The sequence below is a fragment of the Chanodichthys erythropterus genome, chromosome 7, assembly GCF_024489055.1.
Source record: "Chanodichthys erythropterus isolate Z2021 chromosome 7, ASM2448905v1, whole genome shotgun sequence".
NCBI lineage: Eukaryota > Metazoa > Chordata > Actinopteri > Cypriniformes > Xenocyprididae > Chanodichthys > Chanodichthys erythropterus.
In genome coordinates this window covers 32,903,186-32,922,572 of record NC_090227.1, presented here as the reverse complement: position 1 = coordinate 32,922,572, position 19,387 = coordinate 32,903,186, and the positions used below count along the sequence as shown (strand labels likewise).

The 19,387-nt window shown below is 37.3% G+C and overlaps 1 protein-coding gene across 5 annotated transcripts in view; it reads left to right on the top strand.

Annotated features, from left to right (window-relative positions):
* Window positions 1-4,313: 4,313 nt before the first annotated feature.
* zc3h18 (zinc finger CCCH-type containing 18) overlaps window positions 4,314-19,387 on the top strand; it is a 41,702-nt gene continuing 26,628 nt past the window's right edge. For 3 of the 5 annotated variants that reach the window (XM_067390274.1, XM_067390272.1, XM_067390269.1), the window contains exons 1-9: window positions 4,314-4,485; window positions 5,728-6,632; window positions 7,535-7,619; window positions 16,201-16,352; window positions 16,453-16,548; window positions 16,828-16,985; window positions 17,277-17,306; window positions 17,439-17,550; window positions 17,786-18,066. In XM_067390274.1, the coding sequence (XP_067246375.1) occupies window positions 5,739-6,632; window positions 7,535-7,619; window positions 16,201-16,352; window positions 16,453-16,548; window positions 16,828-16,985; window positions 17,277-17,306; window positions 17,439-17,550; window positions 17,786-18,066 (1,808 nt within the window). In that variant the 5' untranslated portion in view covers window positions 4,314-4,485; window positions 5,728-5,738. The other 2 variants (XM_067390270.1, XM_067390271.1) reach the window with 2 other exon arrangements.

Genomic DNA, 19,387 nt, shown 5'->3' with positions numbered 1-19,387 from the left:
ATGAAGGTTTGTTGTCGGTTAGAAGTGCCAGCCTTAAGCCAAATAATTTTCCTAGAAAATCTATTAAGAGCATTGCAAGTACATCAACAAAAAAACCTATGGGCTTGTTTTTACAAAAAAAGTAACAAATTAGACTACATTTCAGAGGCTAAAATTACAAGGCAATAAAATTTGTGAAACGTACCCATCAATACCAAGATGTACCCAGATTCCAAAGAATTTCAATTTGTCATTTCCTATAACAAATGATAAAATATGCATCACAATAAATATCAATTATTTAATAAAAACATCAAATAGAAAACTTGAAGGAATAGTTTATGCTTTACGCTTATTCTCATGTTTTTGATACCTATATAACTTTCTTCTGCATATGAAACACAAATAAGTAATCAGCAGCATAACGTCCAAGCTCTTTTCAAAATAATAGTGTAAACCTCTACAATCTGCAGTCTACCAGCCTGTCGGTTGGGCTACAACCTACACCTCTATGATCTTAGCTGGGTCCATCAAAGCCCATGCTGTCCAAGGAAATGCTATCAATTTCAACACCCTAAATCTGCAAAAAACAACTTATGCTGTAGTTTAGAATTATCTTTAACATTGTGCTCATACTGTAATACTCCATTTAACCCTAAACAATTTCTCCTTTTGTTTTCCACTGAAAGAAAATCATGTGGATTTGAAATTACACAGGGAAGAGAGTTTGGCTTAACTATCCCTTTAATAATATATGTTTTTTAATATTTATGTAATGTTCAATAATACTTACCATCAATATGCCAAGTGTAATTTGGTCCACGGCTGAAGTAGTTCCTACGTTCAATTCTTTTTTTCCTGGACATCTTCTAATAAGACCACTGCCATCAAGTTCTCTCATTATTAGAGCCACATCATTCCTAGACAAAGAACAGAGGGAAAACACATTAAGTAATGAAAAAAAAAAAACAATCTTGACCATATTTAAAAAAAAAAAAAAAAAAAAAAAAAGTAGGGTTAATATAGTTACCTGTAACAAGGCTGGATTCCTCTGACATCACGAACCCGTTTGTGCATTGCACGTATTCCTTGCCAAGGTGACCAGTGCCTCAGCTCACTCTAAATAAATATTTTGGATTATTAACACTATATGTAGGTTGACAATCCTGCTCTGAGAGAGGCACTTTCCTGCAGAGGTTAGTTTCAACTCCACTTAATTACATGCACCTGAAACAAAACATGGTATTTGAGTTTACAAAGTAATTAAAGCTAGTGTCCAGTTGAAACACACTTGGGTTAAGAAAACCCTCATTGATAATACCTTTAAAGTATTAACAGGGGTTTCTTAACCTAAGGCAGTTTGTTGCAGGTGCTTTGGAAAATTATTGGAACTGAAATCTGAAGGTAAGTGGCTTTCCAGGAGCAGGAATGAGGAACACTGCTTTAAGACATACTTTACCATAACAGCTTGGCGAATTTCATTATGGGGCCTGTCAAAACTCCTCCGTCTCAAACCAAGTGATTTTATTAATCTTCTTAGATGCCTTTCACTGCAAGATAAAGCATAAGATTCTGTAAACATGTTTCATTTGTATAGCCTACTGTATATTAAACATAAGCAAAGCAGCACTGCAGCACAATTAACCTTAAGTAAGCATAAAGATTACCTGATTTTGTATCCAGAAGCATCAAGAAAAGAGCACATCTCTCTTTGTTTGAAGCCATTATCAAAAAGCAATTTTATCAATTCATCTACAAATAAGTTAAGGCACATTACGTGAAGTTTTTTTTTATTCTGAAGAAAGTTTCAACAACATATTCTGTAGATAAGCATATTTTTGGATTTGGCAATTAAAACATAACAATATATTTAGTTAGACAAACAAGCCATCTTAAATTCAGGATACTTATCTGCATATCCATTCTTGATCGACTGAAACACAAATAGTTTTTAAGACAGAACCATTATTTTGGCAAAATCCCATTTAATTCAGCAACTGTTCGTGTTAAACTAATACAATTGGATTAAAAATTACAATAAGATTTTATCCCAATAGCGCGAACACGCTTTAACATCACAATAGTCTGCCAAGTGCAAGCTAAAGCTAGCTAACTAACTTTTTAAAAGTGCAAATAAAATTCACGAAATGTATGTTCTGTTCTGCATTTAATTAAAACAAATAAAATATATCATGTGGGCTTACCTCCTCTGCATCCATCTGTCCTTGTTCTTCTGTTCTGATCTGAACCGCGTGCATGTGACGTCACATGGGGCGGGGCAATGCGAAGCCCCACACTCCACCTGAGTCCGTTTCGCCTGATGCCTGATGCCTTTTATTCTGAGTCCGTTTCGCCTGATGCCTTTTATTCTGAGTCCGTTTCGCCTGATGCCTTTTTTTCTGAGTCCGTTTCGCCCGATGCCTTTTCGTCCAATGCCTAATAGTAGAAGACCTCACAGCTGACGTTGTTTTCCCTGAGACCTGAAGCCGTTCAGTCTGAGGCGCGATGCCGTTTCATCCAATGGCTGAAACGTTTTCGTTGTACGACTGAGGTCTAAGAATGTCCTAATATGAACACCGTACAGCAGCCATTTATGAGCCTATTTACTATTCATGTTACACATTTAAAGAACTAACATTAAAGGGATAGTTCACCCAAAAATGAAATTCTGTCATTAATTACTCACTCATGTCGTTCCAAACCTGTAAGACTTTTGTGCATCTTCAGAACACAAATGAAGATATTTTTAACGAAATCTGAGCTATTTCTGTTCCTCCATTGACAGCTATGCAACTACTTTGACTCTTCAAAAAGTTCATCAAGAGATCATAAAACTAATCCGTATATGAATTAAATGGTTTAGTCCAAAATTTCTGAAGAGACACGATTGTTTTGAGGCTGAACAGATTTAATTTAGGCTTTTATTCACATATAAACATTCATCAACTCACACATCATGGTAAACCGATGAGATTTATTCTCATGTGTTACGCAGCACGTTTTACAGAGCCCCGCACATGAGATGCAGGAAAAAAATAGTAGGCTATAATCGTGCGCATGCTTTACTAAGTCGTTCCCTTGATTTTTTAAATCGTGTGCACAATTTACTTATTAGTTTCCTTGATTTGCTAAATCAATTGTTAATCATGCGCACAGTTTACTTTTTTTTTCTGCATGTCATCTGTGGGGCTCCATAACGTTTGAACTTCCGCAAGAGGTTTGTTCTCGCGTGTCAAGCAGGTTTGGTTGAGCTTCTGTTTATGTTCACTGGTCAATGTTTATATGTGAATAAAAGCCTACATTAAACCTGTTGATCATATAAAGCGATCGACTCTCTTCAGAAAATTTGGACTAAACCGCTCAATTCATATGGATTAGTTTTACAATCTCTTTATGAACTTTTTGAAGCCTTAAAATAATGGTAGCTGTCAATGGAGGGACAGAAATTGTTTAGATTTCATTAAAAATATCATAATTTGTGTTCCAAATATGAACTGAAGTCTTTTGGGTTTGGAACAACATGACGTGAGTATAATTAATGACAGAATTTTCATTTTTGTGTGAACTAACCCTTTAAAGGTGATCTCATGGTGTACACTGCTCACGGCTTCCCGGACACCAATATTTTAAATATTCATAAAAGATGAATAACTGTATGGCCATCTGGGATTTGGGTTTGGAGATAAATGTTAGGATCATGATTTTTCAGTAGTTTTACAGCACACCGTGAGTGTACATTACTGCCATTTGTTGTTTGCTTTTGGTATCTGATAGAGCGTTTGGACCCAGAAACAGTGACGTAAGACATAATGAGCTGATTCTCAAACAAGGATAAATGTAGGCCTTCCTTCGTGCCTGTAAACACGTCATCAAAGAAGAGAAGAGATGATGCTGCACATGAGAAGGAAAGATAAATCGCTTATAGCTAGTAAATACCGCAATATTTAATAAAAATAAGAATAGTAAATTTTGCTTTCATGGTGACTTTAAAGATGAATTGTTTGTGAAAAAATAATGATGTGAATGGATTAACAACTTAAAGTAAATACTGCAATATTCCATGAAAAAAAAAAGAATTGTCTATTTTGATTTCATGGTGATTTTAAACCTCATTTTCTGTTTTTATATCATTTATTTTATAACTTTTTTTGTAATTTTTGTGTGTTCCTCAGTATATTTATTTATGTATTGTACACTTTATATGTTTATTTTTTATTTTTGTTTCCTAGCAATAATTTAATAATATATTCCTTTCTGTTGTTTGCGAATACAGTTATATTCAATGAAGGAAAAAAAGAAAAAAGAAAACACATTTTGTCGAGCTTTGATGACGTCTGTGTAATGGCCGCTCTCACTGTGTCGTGCAGGGTTTATGAATTTCTCCGTTAAAGAAAAATAAGAACCCCAGACAGATCGTTCACTGTTTGAACACAGTCACCCCAAGGAAAGAGACCGGGTGACTCCCTACACTGAGACCCTGTCTCTCGAGACTCTGTGGTTTGAAAGGTGACCGAATGTGTTTTAATACGCGATGTCCGTGTGTTGTGCAGGAGGGAACGCTTTATTGTTGCATGAGATTTTAGCCAGTGTGCATCGAAGAAACATCGTGCAACGCCGTAACTCGCGAATTTAGATTTAGAAAGTAACGTATATGTTATTTAAACGTTTAGGCGGCGCGGTGGTTCGGAAAATGTCGGAAATTGTGTCGTTTTCTAGTGTGCGGGCAGGATTCGGGCCTGTTAGCCGCATCGCCATCAACGAGCTCTCCCGTTAAAGATAAAGCGGCTAGTAACACATGTGTCGGTCTCCCTCTCACGAATCCATTGCCTTAAATCTGAGAAGGTAAACAAGTTCCAGATGATTCAATGATTGGCCTTTGTGTGGTATGGAAAGTTGTTTTTTAAAGTTTGAATGCGGTTAAGCTATTTTACGTTAGCAGGCTAATATGGAGGTGGTATTATGGAAGAACTAGTAAGGTAATTTATTCGTTTAATAAGAGCTATATTTATGCAGAACTACCCTTATAGAAATTATTATGGTAACTGTTATTCACCTAAATAACACTGATATTAAAGTGATTGTTACTGTTGACTTTGTGCTAGCCACTACTGTCATTCAAAAATATTCATACGTTAGTGACAGAAGTATTATTGTAAGCCAGTTTAGTATATAAGATATCTACCGCAGTAACGCTTTTTTGGGTAATTTTAAAAATAATAGCTCGTTTTTTAAAAAAAAAAATACCTTTAAGTTTCTTGATATGTTGACAATAGAAATATTTACAATGGTTTTATTTAGTATAAAGTCAACCGTCAGATAGCCAAAACATTAACACTGACGTTATTTTAGTTTGTTTGTAGGTTAAGTTTTAGAAGCCAAGAAGCTCTTTTTTTTTAGTTAATTTAAGTGTTGTTTTCAATAAACATATTTATTTTTTAAATATAATGGTTATATTTATTTTAAAAGTAGATGCCAAATATGTATTTACTAAATTTGTAATTAAAGTGTTTTCAGTAGTGTCAGTGAGCAGAGCCCCTTTTGTGTTCTTGTCATAACCGTTTCTGTGTGTTTTGCTTAGATTTTACCTGTATATACCCACAAATGTGGTGTTATGCTATTATTTTAGCAAGTGCTGTGGAGGGTTTTTTAGGGTTGAAGGTAAATCATCTGTTAACATAGGAAGACTGTTTTGAATGTGTCTGATATTGTTGAATTGACTCTTTGGCTTCCACTGAATTTCTGCTTCAGAGTTCTTGCTCATGGATACACCTGAGAGCCCCACCCAGTCCCCACAATCTCCTGAGGAGGAGGAGAAGGGTCTCTCCGACAACGAGCTGCTGGAGTCGCCTGAGTCCCCAGCAGAAGCAGACAAGGGAGTTTCAGACAGTGAGCTCTTGAATGATGATGAAAATGAAGCACAGGAGGGAGGAGGAGACTCAGATTTTGAGGATGGAGACAGGGTAGTAGCTGGCGGAGAAGATCCAGAGGAGGTTTCAGACCTGGAAGACTTCAAGATGGACAGGGAGGAGAGAGAAGACATCCACCAACAAGACCTTGGTTTGACTGTCCGAGGAAGCGGGCAGAATGCTAGCCAGGAGGAGGAAGAGGAGGAGGAAGAAATCCTTGAGACGCCGAGATCACCGGATCCTGACTCACCGGGCCCAGAACACGAGCGACCTTTTACCCCAGCGGAGGAGGAACGAGACGAGGAGGATGATGCAAGCACTAAGCCTGGCCTTGGCTGTGCTGAGCTTGAGGAAGAGGAAGATGAGGAAGAAGAGAGGAGGAGGCGGAGGTTGAGGGCCGCAGCGGTGGTAGTGAGTGATTTGAAGGACGAATCTTCTGTGTCCAGAGATCTGGATGAGCATGAGCTGGATTATGACGAGGAGGTTCCAGAAGAGATGAGCGCTGCTGCTCCTGAGGAGGACGATGCAGAGAAGGGTCCCGCTGGAGAGGATGGGGAAGATGAGGAAGAGGATGATGAAGAGGAGGAGAAGAGACGAAAGAGAAAGGAAAGAAAACCAATTCTGCCTCCAGATAGAGACACACCGCTGAGAAAATCTGATGACTCAAGGGAAGGAGGCAGGAGAGATTCATTCCGTGATAAAAAGAAAGAGGAAGATGATGGAGAGATTGATGAGGGAGAAATAGATGTAAGTATTTTGAAATCATTTGTTGATTAACATATGATTATAAGAGCTGTTCAGTTTACCACTGCAGAATCAGTTATGACAGTTTTAATGTTTCTGATGATGAATCTTTTGTATTCTTTCTTAGTGGCGTGAGTTTTTAGTTTTTATGCAACATTTGTGAAAATTTGTTTTGCATAATGCACAGATTTTTTTTTTTGTCTGTTGTTTTGACCAGGCCATAACAGTAGAGGGAGCCATTGATTGCAAGATTTTTTTTTTTCTAGAATCAAAAGAAATGACATGCTTCTGCTAAAGCAGATAATACTTAAACTCTCAATATGAAGTGATCACCTAATAGACTAATTATATAATATGTAATTAAAATATATTTACTCTATCATTCAAAAGTTTGGGGGCAGTCATTTTTTTTCATCTTAAAAAGAGTCTCCAAGGTTCTGTTAATTTATTATACATTCAAAACATCAATACTGTGAACTATTATTTAAATTTAAAATAACTGTTTCTATTTTAATATATTTTAAAATGTAATTTATTCCTGTGATGGCAAAGCTGAATTAGCTTAACCAGCTTCAGTGTCACATGATCCTTCAGAAATCACTCTAATATGTTGATTTGTCACTCAAGAAACATTTCTAATTATTGATCGATGTTGTAAACAGTTGTACTGCTTAATACATTTTTGAAAATCTTTTGTAACTTTTTTTAAACTCTTTACTGTCACTTTTGATCAATATAATGCTTCCTTGCTGAGTAACAATTTTTTCGTTAAAACATCTTACTGACCCCAAACTTTTAAATGGAAGAGTAAATCACTTGCCCTTGATTTTGATTAAAACAAAAACATCAATAACCAGTCATTAAAAATTGCTACTGTAAGAGGTGTTTTTTCCTGTTCATTTCAGGATGATGACCTTGAAGAAGGGGAGGTAAAGGACCCTATGGACAGAAAGATCAGACCCAGACCCATCTGCAGATTTTTCATGAAAGGTAGTACTTCAGTAGTACTTCATTCTTGTGATTTCCTGAATGGTAATAAATCTGCTGATTTATAGATTTAACATACTTCAGCTGATATCAGAGCTAAGTTTGACGTACTTTCTTGGCAGTCTGAAGTTTTTTGCTTTGTTTTTATGTAGCCTGAGGAAATAATAGAAAGCCTGTTATCATCAAGTAAAGTTGTTCAGATTTCATATGCATGTCATTTACTTTTAGTTTGTTGTTCTGTGTATGCCCAAACTACAACTGTAGGGGGAGCAATTGAATACAGTATCTTTCCCGTGAGTAAATTTATCTTCAGAGCAAATCCGGCAAAACAGCGGATGGTTTTGTTGTGAATGCGTTAAATTATTTTAATTATTTAAAATGTATAAAACTATATTATAAACACATTCATACTCACTGGCCACTTTGTTAGCTACACCTTGCTAGTACTTGGCTGGACCCTTCAGAACTACCTTAATTCTTTGTGGAATCGATTTTATTTTGGCTCCAGATTTGGCTCCAGATTTGTCTGCTGCACATGATACGAATCTCCGAACCATCGATACAAGGCAGGATGGATCCATGCTATCATTTTGTTTGTCAAATTCTGACCCTAGCATATGAATGTCGCAGCAGAAATTGAGCCTCGTAAGACCAGGCAACATTTTTCCAATCTTCTATTGTTCAATTTTGTTAAGCCAGTGCAAATTGTAGCCTCCGTTACCTGTTCTTGGCTGTCAAGAGTGGCATTCGGTATTGGCTCCTGCTGTTGTAGCCCAGTTGCTTCAAGGTTTGACGTGTTGTGCGTTCAGAGATGCTCTTCTGCAGTCCTCACTTGTAACGAGTGGTTATTTGAGTTACTGATGCACCTCTATCAGCTCGAACCATTCTGGTCTTTCTCCTCTGACCTCTGGCATCATCAAGGTATTTTCGCCCACAGAACTGCCGCTCACTGGATATTCTCTGTTTCAGCCCATTCTCTGTAAACCCTAGAGATGGTTGTGTAATCTCAGTAGATCAACAGTTTCTAAAATACTAAGACCAGCCTGTCTGGCACCAACAACCATGCTAGTTTCAAAGTCACTTAAATAACCTTTCTTCCCTATTCTTCAGCAGATCGTCTTGACCATGTCTAAATGCATAAATGCATTGAGTTTCTGCCATGTGATTAGATGATTAGATATTTGCATTCATTTTGTATTAGGGCTGTCAATAGATTAAAAAAATATTTAATCAAGATTAATCACACCAATTTGTGGGATTAATCACGTACTTGTCATAAAATTAAGCATACATCATTTATCTTGTTCATTCTGTAATCATTTTTGCTATATCCAGCAAAGTAAACTATCAAATTGAAGACCGATTCTCACAAAAGAGTATTTTCTGCAAGCTTTTTTCATGTGTTTTCAAACTTTTCATGTAACTCTTGGAGACTCCAAAAGGACACCAAATAACCATATGATAGGAGTACATTTATGCACATCAAGGCATACATGAAAAAAATTACAGAACAAAACATTTCAGTGTTGTTTACGTTTTAGACATGTCAAGTTGCGATACTGAACAGGCCCACATGGAGAGAAAAAAAACCCTAAACCAAACTCCTTAACCTGACTGCATTATATGTCTACTACAGTACACAGATTTACTAAAACAGTGTAAATGTACTGAAATGTGTCTGTGCATAAATACAATGTGCGATCAGTCTGTCGAGAGTGCACACACACAGTTTGTTTGCACATCATTACAACTGACTCACCTGTGCTTACTCTACAACTCCTGTACGTCATTGCAATGGACTACTTCCGCTTTTTAGTTATTACGGCTTGAGCATTTCCGGTCAGTGCACATATATACAAAGCATATGCATATATATATATATATATATATATATATATATATATATATATATATATAATTATTTATTTATTTATTTTTTATTGCAGAAAGAAACAAGTACAATAAGGCAATACATAATCTTAAGAAAATCCAATAGAACAGAGCACAACAAAATATAAGAGTAAAACGAGGGAGAAGAAAAAAATAAAAATTACACATCAGGGTCTTCTAGTTTAAATTTCCTCAACAAGCTAAGTAGTTTTCTTCCTGTTATGCATTTTAACAACTTTAAAGATTTACAGTACAACCAAAATTCTTTTTGAAATACAGAAAATAATGTTTTTGTCTTAAGGCACTTACATTTGTGAATGAAAAATTTACCCAAAATAAGAATTATTTAACAAAAACTGAATATGTATATCTTCCATAATAATACCAAAAATTATATCATTTTTAGAAAATATATACAAAGAGCTTCTTGTGAAAACGCAGATTATTACTACATTTTAGGGCTGCGAAATGTTTTTTTAAACAATCATATTCTCTGCATTAACATTAATTATCTTCAACTTGCTGAAATGTTTATTAATATATTTCCCTTCCAAATGCGCATTCTGAATAATAAATAAATATATTTCCCCACTAACCTTCCGCCGTCAAGTGCTCGTCTTCTCATTAGCAGTGTTTTTCTCTTAGTCGTCATATTTCCTACTTGTTAAATTTACATTTAAATGAATTTGACTGATAAACACACTTAAGGAAGTGCATTGTTTTACTATGGTAAGTGTAGTAATGATGGGTGACACTGACAACGCATTATCACGATGGCAAGACAAACAAAAAAAAGTTAAAACTGTCAAGCATCTGCAGCTGCCGGCCTGCGCATTCATTTTTGTCATGATTCGAGCATTTAGAAACAACATTTAAGAGAGAGTCATTGTCGGATTTCATTGGTGATTTCAAGTAAACGAGCAGGAGAGCATACAAGACATGCACAAACAAACCAAGCTGACGATTAAACAACAGTATAACGTACCTTTCATATAATAATTATAATTAATTAAATACTTATGAAGGCAAACGTTTTACTGTAGTAAGAGTGTAGTAATGATGGTTAATTTTTGTACGATTGCTTGCATTGGTGCTCTTTTATTCCAGTGTTTGAAATAGTTGAATGAATGTGATAACTGCTTTAACTCTCTTATTAATTAATCTTAAAGAATAATGCAATGACAGCGCAACTACCTTGAATATTTTTTGGCATAAATGTGTGAATTACATAAATAGTTGTCAGAAAAAATGGCACAGAATGGAGACTAAAATATTATGTTCATTCTGATCTTATTTATCACATCTCGCACTGCAGCGTCGCAATCACTAGTAGAGCGCTGACACCCTGTGGTGAAAATCACAGCTTATGTTGGATTAAAACTTAAAGTTCCGTTGAGTTTGGAAAGGTCTGTACACGGTAATCATCAGAATCTCTTCTCTTGTCTCTGAATATGTCTGGAATTTAAAATCATCCCGAGGACTCTCGTTTTAAGAGGGGTTTAGTTATCTATGTGATAACGGCGCATTGAAAATATATATAACCGGAAACAACTGAGCCGTAATATTTCAAACCGGATGTGCGTCACGAGGCTCAGTGCAGTAGTCCATTGGCTTTACCTTGATTACAATCCGCATCCATCAACTTTACTAGCGAGACTCTAGTTTGCTTTTTTTCCAGCTGAGAAACCTAGTTTGCATATAATCAGGCCATACAGTGGTGGGATGTTTTGATGTTTCGTTGTCTGTATTTCACACAGCGTGATGCGTGAGGTCTCGCGCGCTTCAGAAACAAATACAGAATATGACAGAGCTCGTTTTTAAAACCTAAACAGACACTGGAATGAGTCACTGCAAGTCACTGTTCTCTCTGCCATCTCTGGTTTTCTTTACATTAGCGCTGTATTGGACTGATTGCTTGAATGCATTTGCTTACTGGATAATTGGACTGAAAACTTTCCCGGAGTTTAGTGGCTTAAAATGATCAGATTGCAAACGGAGTAGCGAAATCTGGTTAAAGGGTTAGAAGTAATTTCAGCCTACCAGGGTTACAGGTGCTTGCGCCATTGTAGAAGCTCGGTTTGATAAACTCCCGACTCCCAAGATCATCTAACTGTGCTGGGTAGTAATCTGGATTACATAATCAGATTCCAAAAATTGTTATTGTAATTAGATTATATAACATTTTAAAAGACTCTTAATCAGACTAGTTACTTTTTTATTGATTACATTATTACATGTTATTCTCACAATGGCAGTAAATTATTCATAAATCATTGATTCTCCCTAGTACATTTTTATCTTTTTAAATGTAAAAAAAAAAGAAAAAAAGCCTACTGCTTACAGTATATATGTACAGAAGGTCTTTTATAGGTTTGTGGAATTGCACACACAGAGATCAGACATTAGTTATCTGCCTGTCACTGAAAACTGAGACCAACAGCATTTCATCACTGGATTTACAGAAATAATTTCACTTTTAGGAAGTATTCTCAACATTGCAACATTCCATATCTAATAAGCTCCTGACCCATTAAATATGATTTGATCACTCAGTGAGTCATTTAACTAATTTTTTTTTTCGTCTTTCAAACACTTTAAAATGTACAAATTTACATTATATCATATTTACATGCAATGCTGGGATTTCCCAACTTTTTTATCAGCTAAACCTCTGTGATCTAATATATTAACATAAAGTAGCCCCTAAGATTTTAAGTTTAAGTTTGGTTAATAATAAAATTGTCAATAATAATAACAATTATAAATAATAATAGAATTGAGTTCACGGTTCTCTGATGTAGGTTAATAATTACATGACATCCAGGTAAACAAATAACATTTTTTTTTTTTTTTTTAGTGTTTTATTTTGATTTTGAAATTATTTTAATTTTATTTTTTAAAGGGATAGTTCACCCAAAAACGAAAATTCTATCATCATTTACTTGCCCTCAAGTTGTTCAAAAACTGTATGATTTTCTTTGTTCTGTTGAACACAAAGGAAGATTGTGTTAAACTGAACAGTTTTGGGGTACCAATGACTTCCATAGTAGTTTTTTTTTCCTACTATGGAAGTCAATGGTGCCCCAAAGTGGCCTGGTTACAAACTTTCTTCAAAATATCTTCCTTTGTGTTCAACAGAACAAAGAAATTCATACAGGTTTGGAACAACTTGAGGGTTAGTAAATGATGACAGAAGTAAAATTTTTGGGTGAACTATCCCTTTAATGTTTTCATTAAACTCGCAAACCCCTGCATTTCCATCATGAACATCAGTCTGGGAAACCCTGACCTGTTTTCTTACTTAGTAATTTTATATCCTAGTACAAGATTATCCTAAATCAATGTAAAAAAGTTAGTTCAAAAGTAATCAAAAAGTAGTCCGATTATAATACCTTAAATGTGTAATGTAATGGATGACGTACTATTTTTGTCAAGTAATTTGGAATCAGTAATGACTACAATTTGTAAGTAGTCATATAGGTTTGAAACTCTATGGGTCTCATTCATGAAACAAGAGTAGAACGAATTTTTGTGTAAATCGTGTGTAAAGTGGTTCTGGCGTAAATTTTCGGATTCATTAAAAAGTTCGTATTTTCCAAATGTTAGTTGGTACGAAAGAAATCTACACCTGCTCCCAGTCACGCGTAAATTTTTTTTGCTCATTAATAAGGCTGCATTTTAATTCACCTTAATAAGGTACATATTTACAGCATTTTGAAAAAAATATTATATATAGTAATCACATACGTTTTTTCTTTTTACTTTTGTTGTGAGAGCCAGTAATAAGCTGCGTTCACGTCACCTTGTATTTACCGCTATCTTGAAATGATGTTATATTCGGAGCTGTTCACGTCCTTTTGGTCCTTGGACTGGAAATTATGCGTTTCCATGACACCACTATCAATGCCTAATAAAACAATCTACAGCGGTCAGGTGGTATAGTGGCCACATGTTACATTTACATTTACATTTAGTCATTTAGCAGACGCTTTTATCCAAAGCGACTTACAAATGAGAGTAGTAGAATCAGTCAAATCAACATGAGAACAACAGTATGTAAGTGCTGAGTGAAGTCACAGTTATGTCAGTAAAGTGCTCATAGCGAATTTTTTTTTTTTTTTTTAATAAATACACAGATAGAAGATAGAAGAATATTAGTCAAGGTAAGTGCTACTACTACTGGGTCAAGTGCTGCCGAAAAAGATACGTCTTTAGCCTTTTTTTGAAAATGGCTAGAGACTCAGCTGCACGGATAGAGCGTGGTAGGTCATTCCACCAGCCAGGAACAGTCCCGGAGAAGGTCCGGGAGAGTGATTTTGTGCCCCTATGTGATGGCACCACAAGGCGCCGTTCACTTGCAGAACGCAAGTTTCTGGAAGGCGCGTAAGTCTGAAGTAGTGAGTTAAGGTATAACGGTGCAGAGCCAGCGGTCGTTCTGTAGGCAAACATCAGAGCCTTGAATTGGATGCGAGCAGCTACTGGCAGCCAATGCAGACTGATGAAGAGAGGAGTGACGTGCGTTCTCTTCGGTTCGTTGAAGACCAGTCTTGCTGCAGCATTCTGGATCAGTTGCAGAGGCTTGATAGTGCATACTGGAAGGCCAGCCAAGAGAGCATTACAGTAGTCCAGTCTGGATAGAACAAGAGCTTGGACAAGAATTTGTGTGGAATGTTCCGATAGGAAGGGTCTAATCTTCCTGATGTTGTACAAGGCAAATCTGCAGGACCGGGTCGTTGCTGCAACATGATCTGTGAAGGTTAGACAATCATCCATCACCACTCCAAGGTTTCTGGCTGTCCTGGAAGGAGTGATGGTTGAAGAGCCAAGTTGAACTGAAAGGTTGTGATGAAGTGTTGGGTTTGCACTGATCACAAGCAGTTCCGTTTTTGCAAGGTTGAGTTGGAGGTGGTGGTCCTTCATCCAGGCAGAAATAGCTGTCAGGCAGGCTGTGATACGACCAGCAACCGTCGGATCATCTGGTTGGAATGAGAGGTAGAGTTGTGTGTCATCAGCATAACAGTGATAGGAGAAACCATGATCCTGAATGACCGATCCTAGTGATGACGTGTAGATGGAGAAGAGAAGTGGTCCAAGCACAGAGCCCTGAGGTACCCCAGTAGCAAGATGATGTGACTTGGACACCTCACCTCTCCAAGATACCCTGAAGGAGGTTTCGCCGAAAAGTGACATGTGGTGGAGTGTGTGATGAGTTGGGGGTCATGTTGAGTGTGAAAGTAATGAGAAAGTGGTCTGAGGTGTGTAGTGGAGTAACCAGTGTATTGTCGGTGGAGCCACAGCGTGTGTAGATGAGGTCCAATTGGTTACCTGATTTGTGGGTAGCTGAGGTAGCCACTCGCTTGAGATCAAATGAGGCAAGCAGCGTGTGGAAGTCAGCAGCCTGAGGTTTGTCTAGATGGATGTTGAAGTCACCAAGTACTAGCAGAGGAGTGCCATCCTCAGGGAAGGATGAGAGTAACACATCCAACTCCTCCAAGAAGTTACCTAGCTGACCTGGGGGACGATAAACAACCACAACATGAATTTTAGTAGGGTAGGTGATGGTCATTGCATGTGATTCAAATGAGCGATTTTCAGAGAGAGATGGTAATGGATTGAACTTCCATTCATTGGACATAAGCAAACCAGTACCACCACCCCTCCCAGTCAGGCGTGGGGTGTGAGAGAAAGTGAAATTAGAGGAGAGGGCTGCTGGTGTGGCAGTGTCCTCTGGTTTGATCCATGTCTCAGTCAGAGCCATGAGATGGAGATCTGAATAAGTAGCAATAGCTGTGATGAAGTCCAGAGCCCAATCGAAATAGAAAACAATGTAGTAGGTGACATGGGTAAAGAACGCAGGTTGTTATGGTTGCGCTGCCTACAGCGTGTAGCACGCGATTTACGAGTGTTAGTAATAGAGGGAATTTGGAAGCACATATCTAAAACATGTCAAAAGACAAACAGGAACACACTGTATAAAGAGGAAAGAATAAAAAAAAGAAAAGAGCAATACTCAAGTGTCTTGTCCGTGTCGTTGCTCGGTGGAGTCGCACAGGTAGAGTCGCTGGTCTTTTTGTTACATGTGGGAGCTTTCAGAAAACTCCCAGCTTACAAACTGTAATTACGAACTCTACCAGGACGTGAACGCTTTTTACAAGCTAGAATCTTGTAACTACAGGAATTACGAGGCCGCGTAAACGCACTTATAGCATCTGCAAACGGAGCACTTTAATTAAATAATGAATTGATTTCAATAGGGCTGGGCAAACTATGGAACTTGTTTCCTATAAAATGGCTGAAATCCTTCATTTGGTGTCATAAAATGATGCCCATATATAGTTGTCAGTCCGATTTAATGGGCGGGATTTATGATAATTGAGAATGATCGTGCACGCGCGTCCCATTTACGACTGATTGGAATTCATTAACACACACACATTTCACTATCACTTCTGACGTTTACGAAGTATTTGTGAATCAGGAGGAGAGTTTTCGGGAAAGTCTGTTTACGCGCAAATCACTCACATATTTACTCGTATATTTCTTTTCATGAATGAGACCCTATGAGGATGAGTAAATATAAATAAAATTTTCCATCACGCAGTGAGTTGTTTCCCTGCTTCAGGTTTTTTTTGTACCTTCATGGCCTGCTCAATATATTTAAATATCATAATTTCTTCTCTCTGGTCTTTGACAGGTAATTGCACATGGGGCATGATCTGTAGGTTCATCCATCCAGGAGTCAATGATAAAGGCAATTATTCCCTCATCTCCAAGCCAGATCCCTTCTCTCCTAACGGAGCTCCTCCTGGAGGAGGACCTCACCCCCTCATGCCTGCTAACCCCTGGGTATATATCCTTTTTAACTAATTTTCTACTATTTTGTTTCTTCCTGAATTAAATTTAAGTTTAAATTTCAACTCAACATTTGAATCTTCTTTTCTTTCAGGGAACCCCTGCCGTAGAAGAGCTGCCTCCCCCTCCACCTCCTCTAGATCCTCCGGTGGAGAGCGCCTGGGAAAGAGGCCTTAGACATGCCAAAGAGGTACAGTCTTCACCGCCTTATTTTTTTTCCCCAACAATTTCTAGACAATTACTAGTAATATTATACTGGCTTTGTTTTCCATTCAAATGAGTCTTTACTGTATTCTGCAGTGGTTTTGTGATCACAATGTGTCAGCTTTATAACTGAGATAGCATATAATATATGTACTTTGATACTCGGGCTGTGCTAAGTATGATACTTTCATTAAGTATGAAAGACATTTTAAGTTTCCAGTTGGATCAAACTGTTCCAACTCATAAAACTCTGTTTTCCCTTTAGGTGTTGAAGAAAGCCACCATCCGTAAAGAGCAGGAACCAGATTTCGAGGAAAAACGATTTACCGTAACCATAGGTGAAGATGATCGAGACTTTGACAAAGAAAACGACTTCTTCAGGGAACGTGGTTATCGTATAACCAGAGAGATCCGAGATGCTGGGTAAGAAACCATAACTTAGAGCGTGATCCATTTGTTATCTTTGGTCATTGATAGGTTTCTGCTGGTTCATTAAAGAGTTAGTTCACCCAAAAATTTAAATTCTGTCATAATTTAATCAACTCGTGTCGTTCTCGCATACCAAGCAAGTACGATTGAGCTTCTGTATATGTTCACTAATCAATTCCCTGAAAATTCTAGTTTTTTAAAAAAAAAAAAAAAAAAAAAAGCTCATGGACATACTGTATTTACCCATACTCTAATTTTGACCCCTTTTCTCTCTCTGCATTGCAGTGATATTGAGTTCAGAGATCCAGGTTATGGGTGAGTACTATAAATGTAACTGACTAATATATAATATATAACTTGTATATAATATAAACCCCCACACTATTCATTAAAATCCCAATATATCACTGTTCCCAACTCTATATTTAACAACTGTTTCTGTTGTAGTGAACCATATGGTGACCCATATTATGATTATGAGATGGAAGCTTTTTGGCGAGGAGGCCAATATGAGAATTTCCGAGTGCAGTACACCGAGACCCCACTGCCGTACTACCCTGTAAGTACATACTGATGTAGTGTTCATCTGTTGTCCTTGTTTATTTTTATTTCTTCCAAAGGGCTTTTAGCATAAAGCTAAAATGCAAAGTTACAAAGTAAATATGTACTATGAATATGCACTAAAATATGTGTATTATACAAAAATGGTTGACCATTCAGTGCTGTATTTGAGAGCTGTGTACCTGTGTTTGTATTACTGAACAACTGAGAATTGTTTTTCTTTTGTGCATCAGGACCGAGAGCGGGATCCACGCGAGCGCCACCGTGAGAGGGAACGAGAGCACGAAAGAGACCACCGTGAGAGGGAGCGCAGGCAGAGAGAGCGGGAAAGGGAGAGAGAGCGGGAAAGGGAGAAAGAGAGCCGGCGAAGGAAGGACGAATGGGAGAGGGATCGTCTGAAACGTGACGAAAAGGAGGGAAGGCCGAGAGAGCGGCCTCCCAGAGAGCCGCGGGAGAAGAAGGATGAGAAGGAGAAGCCACTCAAACCACGTTCGCCCACAAACATGCCACCCAGGTCAGTTTCAAACTTCCTACAATCTCAGATGGAACAAAGTCTTATAAAGAGGTCACAAACGGTCCAATGCATATAGTGCAAAACTGATAAAATCTGCCCATTCCAGTTTGATTGCCTGGATGCCGCTTTTGGGGATACAGGTTTTTAGTCGTTTTTGAAGTCTGTTGCAATGAGTGCACCTGAATTAGTAGTAATAGCTGTATTTTGTAAAAGTGTGAAACGTTTAAGTTCATTTGATACTTCTTTTTGGATGGATGGAAATTCTGGCCACAAGTTCTACATGCATTTCTGCTTATTTCTTTGGTGTTTTCTATAGAATCATTCACAGAAACTGCTGCATTTTCAATTCAGGGAGTGTCCCCTTTTTGTATGTTGATCTGTTATTGTGGTATCAAATTCAGATTTAATTGTGACAAACTGTGGTTATTGTTTTGCATGTTGGTCATACTGCCTCTTCTCTTTCTTAGTGAGAAGTTTCTTTTCAGATAAGCTAAAATGTGTACTAGACTCCATGTTGATAGGGTTTTCAAAAGTACTGGTACTTTGATACCAAATTGATACTTAAACTTTAAAATCATAACTGTTCCAGCTTTTCTGCAGTACCGGTAGTACAGAGTACCTGGCCAATCCGTACCTGCTGATAGCTGGCTGCTTTCAAATGCTGCCTTGCGTAAGCATCAAAGGTTTTTATTTACACTGATTTTGCAGTGTTGAACTTTGTAGACAATTACAGAGATGTTTGTTGAGCGTGTGACAATATAAAGACAATGTAAATAAGAGATTCATTGTGCAGTATAGACAAACAGGAGTTTTCACTGAGTCAGTGAGCTTGCGCTGCGGCTGAACTGAAGTGACATGAGCTTCATTAGCTATGTTTCCATCCACCTATTTTGGGATATTGCATTAAAAAAATGCTGGATGGAAACGCCAAGATGCTTATATAACAATGTGTGCTCAATTGAGGTGGATACTTTGTATTTATAAAAAAAAAAAAAAAAAAAAATTTACTGAAATTCCTTGATGCACATCAAGTCATGTGACTTTGCATGATGGGACGACAGTGTACCAATCCCATTGCACAGCATCCGAAATGTTGTTTTGGTCATTCTGAAATGCCTTAGCCAATGTTTGTCTGTACAATTGTACAAAGTGGTTTGGTATAATTGCCTTTCAAAAACACTAATTATAGTATTAATTTAAAAAGTGAAAGGTATGGATGGTATGCGCGGAGGTATGGAAATACATATGTTGACAGGCAGGTAGAACATCATGTTATTGCATTCAGACTGAACATTTTTTGGTCCTGGGACTTCCACAGAAG